This window comes from Micromys minutus (assembly GCF_963924665.1).
Source record: "Micromys minutus genome assembly, chromosome: 17".
Classification (NCBI taxonomy): domain Eukaryota; kingdom Metazoa; phylum Chordata; class Mammalia; order Rodentia; family Muridae; genus Micromys; species Micromys minutus.
Genome location: NC_137952.1, coordinates 37,242,583 through 37,250,237, shown reverse-complemented (window position 1 = coordinate 37,250,237; position 7,655 = coordinate 37,242,583). Strand labels below are relative to the sequence as shown.

General features: G+C 52.3%; 1 protein-coding gene across 1 annotated transcript in view; it reads left to right on the top strand.

Moving 5' to 3' along the window:
- The window catches only part of SLC4A11 (solute carrier family 4 member 11), a gene marked incomplete at its 5' end in the record, with an annotated part of 12,187 nt that extends 6,651 nt beyond the window's left edge, over positions 1-5,536 (top strand). The window contains 13 exons of the mRNA XM_080931219.1: positions 1,760-1,963; positions 2,038-2,131; positions 2,220-2,345; positions 2,425-2,538; positions 2,617-2,749; positions 2,940-3,013; positions 3,595-3,853; positions 4,046-4,152; positions 4,242-4,410; positions 4,499-4,672; positions 4,853-5,048; positions 5,121-5,290; positions 5,400-5,536. Of these exons, the coding sequence (XP_080787345.1) occupies positions 1,760-1,963; positions 2,038-2,131; positions 2,220-2,345; positions 2,425-2,538; positions 2,617-2,749; positions 2,940-3,013; positions 3,595-3,853; positions 4,046-4,152; positions 4,242-4,410; positions 4,499-4,672; positions 4,853-5,048; positions 5,121-5,290; positions 5,400-5,469 (1,890 nt within the window). The 3' untranslated portion in view covers positions 5,470-5,536. The remainder of the gene's footprint in view (positions 1-1,759; positions 1,964-2,037; positions 2,132-2,219; positions 2,346-2,424; positions 2,539-2,616; positions 2,750-2,939; positions 3,014-3,594; positions 3,854-4,045; positions 4,153-4,241; positions 4,411-4,498; positions 4,673-4,852; positions 5,049-5,120; positions 5,291-5,399) is intronic.
- Between the last annotated feature and the right edge of the window lie 2,119 nt (positions 5,537-7,655).

Genomic DNA, 7,655 nt, shown 5'->3' with positions numbered 1-7,655 from the left:
CACCTCTATCCTGAGATAGTTATTCTGAAACAGGCTGGAGCTGGCCTCGAACTCTACATCCTCTTACCTTCCCAGTGCTGGCCTTCTCACAGCACATCCACCTCTCTTTTTATTTATGTGTGTGTTAGTGTGTCATCTGCACTCCCATCTATGTGAGGGTGTTAGATCCCCTGTACCTGTAGTCACAGACAGCTATGAGCTGCCATGTGGGAGCTGGGAATTGAACCCAGGTCCCCTTGAAGAGCAGACAGTGCCCTTATCCACTAGGCCATCTCTCCATCCCCAACAACATCCACTTTTCATTAGCTTTTTGATGACTCCGGTTCAGGCTGCCTTCTCTGGGTCTTCTGGGTGCCGGGAATAGAGGGGCTTCCCTGCTTGGCTAGAAGAGGAGAACAAACAGCTCCTGAGTTAGAAGGAATGGTGCTGGCAGTGTGGCCAGAACAATCGCCTCAAGGAAGTCAGGCTGCATCCAGCAAGGAGATGAGCTCAGGGACACACAGTAGGCACCGCCAACTGTCACTCCAAGTCTGACAGAGGGGCCTCCTGGACTTGAACCATGTGTTAGCTGTCACTGTGATGGATAACGCAGAGAATCAACTCGAAGGAGGGACAGTCTACTTCAGCCTGGGGTTTCACCCCCTGGCCGGCTGGCCTTGTGGCTTTGGAGCAGAATATTGTGATGGCAGGTGCTGTTCTGTGGGAACAGAGCTGGTCCCCTCATGGCAACCAAGAAGCTGGCTCTGACTCTGCGGCATATAGCATATCTGGTCCTCTGAGTTTGGTCCCCAACATCTCCAAAAAAGTGGGGAGAGGGTCCTGGGACAGGAGGTGCCCTTTTAAGGAGTACTTCCCAATGGCTTACTTCCTCACACCAGGTCCACATTGTCCCTTTGGCTACTTCTCAGTCCTGCCATGAAACTGTAATGGGGTCAGGATGTGTGACTTCATGATGAGGTCAGAGCCTTCAGAACCCAGTCAATCCCTCATCCCCCCCATGACCAGACCTATCAGCTGGGGTCAAGCCTTTCAATATGTGAGTCTTTAGGGGAAATTTCATACCCAGACCTTAATATTTGACCATGTCAGGAAAGAGAATACGGTCTGATGGGCCTTGACCCCTCTCAGAGTCAGACAAACCAGAAGACACCAAGGCCTGCTGAAACGTGGCTAGGAATGTGTTAAGTTCCATTGTGACTTCTTGTCGGTGTTCAGTCCTTCTTGCTTAGGACAATGCTAGTGTCTTAGTTACGAGAAAAAAATGCTGGCTGGAGAGATGCCCCAGTGGTTAAGAGCACTGACTGCTTTTCCAGAGGTCCTGAGTTCAAATTTCACCAACCACATGGTGGCTCACAACCATCTGTAATGAGATCTGATGCCCTCTTCTGGTGTGTCTGAAGACAGCTACAAAGTACTCATATATATATATATATATATATATATATATATATATATATATATAATAAACAAATAAACAATTAAGAAATGCCTATGATCTCAACACTTGGGTAGTTGAGGCCACCATAGTTCTGGTCTACAGAGTGTGAGCCTATCTCAAAACAAACAAAAAGGAAAGAAAACCACCAGATCCATGGTGGTTCTGGGGATCTGCTGGCCTAGGGGAGTAGTGGCAAGGTGCATTAATGCCTGAGATGGCGGAACCTACTTCCGGTTGCCTATGCATGGCCGCCCTTGGCAAAGCCAGGGTTTCCTCTGCTGCGGGAGCTGGAGGTGTACCTGTACCATCCTCTGTCCCCAGAAAAGCACCAAGACTGCCATGGAGGTGGCCCGCACATTTGCCACCATGTTCTCAGACATCACCTTCCGCCAGAAGCTCCTGAAGACCCGCACAGAGGAAGAGTTCAAAGAGGCTTTGGTGCATCAGAGACAGCTGCTCACTATGGTGATGCCTAGAGCAACAGGGCACAGCATGAGCTCCCTCCACACCCACAGACACCATCAGGTACAGGGGTGAGGCGGCATGGTCGGAGGGGCATGGGCCAACCAGGGTTGACTTCGTTCTATCTTTTCTCCCAGCCCCCGAAATGCAAGGACTTTTTCCCTTTCGGAAAAGGCATCTGGATGGACATCACGCGCAGGTTCCCCGTGTACCCACTGGACTTCACCGACGGTATGTGCCCTGCCAGAACTCAGCCTTTCGGGTCATGAGGCCACGTGTGCCTCATCCCCGGCAGATGCGGTCTCTCTTTTGTTTCTAGGCATCATTGGGAAAGGCAAGACTGTGGGCAAATATGTCACCACCACGCTCTTCCTCTACTTCGCCTGCCTCTTACCGACCATTGCTTTCGGATCCCTCAATGATGAGAACACAAATGGGGCCATCGGTGAGGGGCCGGGGGAGGGCAGGGATGTGCCAGGCACGACTCTGGGCAGTGGTGACCTCTGACCTTACCACCTCCACAGATGTGCAGAAGACCATAGCTGGACAGAGCATCGGAGGCCTCTTTTACGCACTGTTCTCTGGGCAGCCCCTGGTGATACTGTTGACAACCGCACCCCTGGCCATCTACACCCAGGGTACAGTGGGGTTGAAATGGGAACTGGTCCTGGAACCCAACTCAGCCCCAACCATCCATCCTGCCCTGTTGTTTACAGTGATTCGAGTCATCTGTGATGACTACAACCTGGACTTCAATGCCTTCTATGCCTGGACAGGCCTGTGGAACAGTTTCTTCCTTGCGCTTTATGCCTTCCTTAACCTCAGCCTGCTTATGAATCTCTTTAAGAGGTGATTTGTCCTGGGCTACAGGGTCAGCCTCACGACAAAGCCCTATAACCCCAGGATAGCGTGTTCTCCGAGAGGTTGCGGTGGGCTTATTAGGAGTGCGCTTTCGTGGGGACAGCCGATGCAGGAGTTCAGGGACGCCTTCTCTTCAGTGACCCGTGCACACATCTTGAGGCAGTCCTCCCCCTTGCAGGTCAACAGAGGAGATTATTGCATTGTTCATTTCCATCACATTTGTGCTGGATGCTGTCAAGGGCATGGTCAAAAGTGAGTACAAGTCAGGGGTGGTGTGCATGCCTTCAACCCTATCATGTGGGAAGCTGAGGCAGGAGGATCTCTCAGTTTGAGGACAGATAAGGCTGTCTCAAAAAAAAAAAAAAGTGAGTCCATGCTCAGAGGGGGACCTGCTGGGGGATGGGAGGTCTCGGCTGTGGCCCGATGGGGCAGAAGAGAAGGTGTCAAGCTAAGGTTGGTCTTCCCATGGCAAAGATGCTGTAGGCGCTGTGGCTGGCACAGAGCAACAGCACTGTATGTTGCTGAGGGACAATAGCTTCTCCAGGGAATGGGGCAGAGACACTGGGCCAGGCATAATGGGGTGTCAGGTATAGCAGAGACTTGGAAGACCAAAGATAGATGGACAAGGGGTGGCTCCTGGGTGACTGGGAAGGGCAGAGCCCTCTCTTATTTCTTCTGTCTCCCCTTAGAAACCCTCTCTCCCTTTATGGCCCCTCCCCTTCCCTTCATCGTTCCGACCACCCTTGGGACACCCCTCCACCCTATATCTGTAAAAAACTAAGCTACAGCCTCCCAGAAACCAGATGGCTTAGGCCTGTTGACCTGTCCCACAGTCTTCTGGAAGTACTACTATGGTCACCACTACCACACAAAAAGGACTTCGTCCTTGGAGAGCCTGTTGGGCATTGGCAGAAGCCCCAACACCAGTCTCCACACTGTGCTCAACACCAGCCTCTTGGCCAGCCCCGTAGAGATGGCCACAACCAGCACCCCCAGTGGCGCACACTCGGGCCAGGCTACGGCGGTGCTCAGCCTCCTCATCATGCTGGGCACACTCTGGCTGGGCTATACCCTCTACCAGTTCAAGAAAAGGTAAGAGGACACCTTTGATCCTGGTACTTAGGCGGATGGCGTGGAGGCAAGAGGATCTCCAGTTTGGAGCCAGCCTAAGCTATACATAGACTATAGTTCGAGGCCTTCTCTAAAGGAATGAGGGGGGCTCACGCACGGGGTGGGTGAGGGCCAGCTAGCCCCAGCCCATGCTGACGCGCCCATCATCTCTAGCCCCTACCTGCACCCGTGTGTACGTGAGACCCTGTCTGACTGTGCGCTGCCCATTGCTGTGCTCTCCTTCTCCCTCATCAGCTCCTATGGCTTCCGGGAAATTGAGAGTGAGTTGGGATGGGAGGGATGAGAGGAGGAGGATGGTGTGGCTTTGCTCCCTGGGAACTGCGGGGCCAAGCCTGTCCCCTGTTGGCAGTGAGCAAGTTCCGGTACAACCCCAGCGAGAGCCTTTTTGAGGTGGCCCAGATCCACTCTCTGTCCTTCAAGGCCATCAGTAGTGCCATGGGTCTTGGTTTCCTGCTCTCCTTGCTTTTCTTCATCGAGCAGAACCTGGTGGCTGCCCTGGTCAATGCACCAGAGAACAGGTACTGAGAGGCTGTGGGAGGGCAGGACCCAGGTCTCAGACTTCTGACAGCCAACGGGACTCTGTCTGTGTGTGCCTACCTACCTTAGGCTGGTGAAGGGCACTGCCTATCACTGGGACCTCCTGCTACTTGCCATTATCAATACGGGGCTGTCTCTCTTCGGGCTGCCCTGGATCCACGCCGCCTATCCCCATTCCCCTCTGCACGTGCGGGCACTGGCCTTGGTGGAGGAACGTGTGGAGAATGGGCACATTTATGAAACGTGAGTACAAAAAGTCCCCAGAGTCCTAGGGCAAGAGCCAGGTGAATCCGAAGGTCAGAGGGGGACAGCCTTGGCCTACAGGTGGCCTAGGGAAGGATGTGACTTAGAGACAGGGACTCGGAGGCACTGTAGCCCTAGCTACACCCACATGTAGCCGTGTGCTCTGGCCATCCTCCACAGGATTGTGAACGTTAAGGAGACTCGACTGACCGCACTGGGTGCCAGTGTCCTGGTGGGTCTGTCCCTGCTGCTGCTCCCATTCCCTCTGCAGTGGATCCCCAAGCCTGTCCTTTATGGACTCTTCCTCTACATTGCGCTGACCTCCCTGGATGGCAACCAGCTCTTCTCGCGTGTGGCCCTGCTGCTCAAGGAGCAGGTGGGTGCCTGGACCAGGGAGGGGGTATGGGAACACAACCATCTCTGACTTCCTGGTTGCTGCTGCCCACAGACATCATACCCACCCACCCACTACATCCGGAGAGTGCCCCAAAGGAAGATCCATTACTTCACGGGCCTGCAGATTCTGCAGCTACTACTGCTCTGTGCCTTCGGCATGAGCTCCCTGCCCTACATGAAGATGGTCTTTCCCCTCATCATGATTGCCATGATTCCAATCCGGTAGGACCAGGCTGGCAGCTGTCAGGAGGGCTCAGCCCCCAGGGCTGGACTTAATGGGTGCCTGCTATAACCATCCACCACTCAGTTTACCTCTCCCTCTACTTTGCAGCTACAATCTGCTACCCCGGATCATTGAAGCCAAGTACTTGGATGTCATGGATGCTGAGCACAGGCCCTGACCTGTACCACCCTCCCCATCCTTCAGGCCTGCTTTGTGGCAACATACAGGAATATGAGCTGACTGTGACTCTGGCTTGTTCTCATTGCTGTCATGTGGCCTAGAGCCCCTTGGCCCTGTGGTTTTCAGAGGCGTGTGCTCACTCCTCATCCCATCAACGTTTAGTTTGGGGTCAGAAGCACTGTCGGCGTGGGGCTAAGAAGAGTGGATATTCTTTTGATAAAAGAGTTGATGTCCAGGAGAGAGCCCGTTTCCTTGATTGTATAAGGAACTCGATTGTGCACAGCAGTGTGAATAAAAGTCTTGTTTCTATGCTTTAACACGTTGCCATCCTCCTTGGTATTGCCCCGGGATTGGAGAAGAGGATTCAAACCCACTGTGGGGAGAATAAAAGGGACCGATGTTGAGTGCCCACTATATGCTGTCACCAGCCATGACCATTGGCCCATCTGTAGAAAGTAGACAAACCAGACCTATGTGTCTTCCCATTCAGAGTTTGCTGCAAGGGATGCATTCTGGGAAAAAAAGACCCAGAGCAGACAAGGTTTGTGTAGAGCAAGGTGCTGTATGGTGTATGAAGAAATTAGCTGCAGGATGAGGGCAGGAGTGTCCTGTCTAGCCCAGTAATGTGATTTGGAGAACTGGATGTTGACTTTTCTCTTTCAGTTCCAGCGAATTACTGAACCCTCATGCCTTTGGTCATTCCTGACTCTGAACACATCTGTTGGCAAGTCTTGACAAAAACAGAAGTCTCTATACCCAAATGGATAGAGACTGTATGTAGTAACCCATGGTCGTAAGCACCTTAGCAGTCACTTGCTTCTACACTGGAACCTATGACTCCCCTAGTCACAGGTCGTCCAAGTTCCTCATGCCAGACGTGAATTTCCTCCCTGCAAAGCAGGCCTCCAGCCCAATCAGAAAACTGGTTCTCTCCACAACCACTTGTGCATCTGACCTGGTACTTCCATCATGAAACATGCAGGATCAGCAGCTTAGCAGCCTTGTCATGGAGGGGACACTTCCAGCCCTGTCCTAGCTTTATTTTATCAGACAGCCAAAGCAGCAACCTCTTCTGCAATAGCGTTTTGCCATTAAGTTCTGGAAGGCAATCAGCAACTGTGGCAAAAGCCTCTGGTTTTAGGAGCCTCAAGAGTACCTGTGGGTCACCCACTCCCAGCACTTGCTTCTTTGGATACGTTCATGTCTCTCCAGTGAGTTGCTACCTCTGTGTAATAAACCCTTTATTCTGACAATGGACAGGACAATGGCTGCAATGTCCTGAACTGCCAATCCATCTATGGATTGTCACCTCCAAGAGTGGGTACCAGCTCAATTCAACAGTAGACAGACCAAGGCTGTAGAGACAGCAGCTCAGTGTAGTGTTCTGACTTGTGCAAAACCCTGGTTTGGTTCCCAGCACCGCAAAAAAAAAAAATAAGTGCCAGATAATACCACAGACCAAACAGAAGATGCCTCCATATTAGGGCACCAGTCCCGCACACTAGCAAGAGGAAAGGATACAGGAATGCGAGAGATGCTCAAAGCCCTTGGCAGAGCTGGGGGTGTGGGTCTACAGAATGCCTTGAATGCAGGAGGCTGAGTTTGCCCACTGTACTCAAATCAGAAATATAAGCCGAAAGGAATTCCACCTTAGCTGACAGATCAAAGGCTGAACACACTAGGATGACAGTGGTACACCCATAGGTGCAGGGTGTGGACCTACACATAATCCTGCCCTGGGGGATCAGGTACAGTATGTTCTCCATGGCTGTTTATAGGGATGGGTCAAGTAACATGGGGGAGATTCAGGAAGGACTGAGCAGGAAACACATTGCCTGTGTACTCACCCCCTCCTCCTATGTGATCCAAAATTTAAAATGGGAGGGGTGGATTTCCTCAGCATTGTGGGCATGTCCAGAATGAGGCAAGGGGCAGAGGCCCCCAGTACTCACTAGAGCAGGCAGACTGCTGGGATAGTCAAGCAGTAGAGGACAGGAGGGGAAGAACGGTGTTCTACGCTCACCCACATTCCCTGCCTGAGGTCAGAAGTGCCTGTATGACATGGCTAACCCCAGAGCCACCTAAATCTCCAGTAAATGTCTACAGAACTGCCTGGACACAGGAACCTGCTTTCTTTCATCTTTCCTGAGCATCCCCTTCCTCAGCAAGAAACAACAGGGTAGG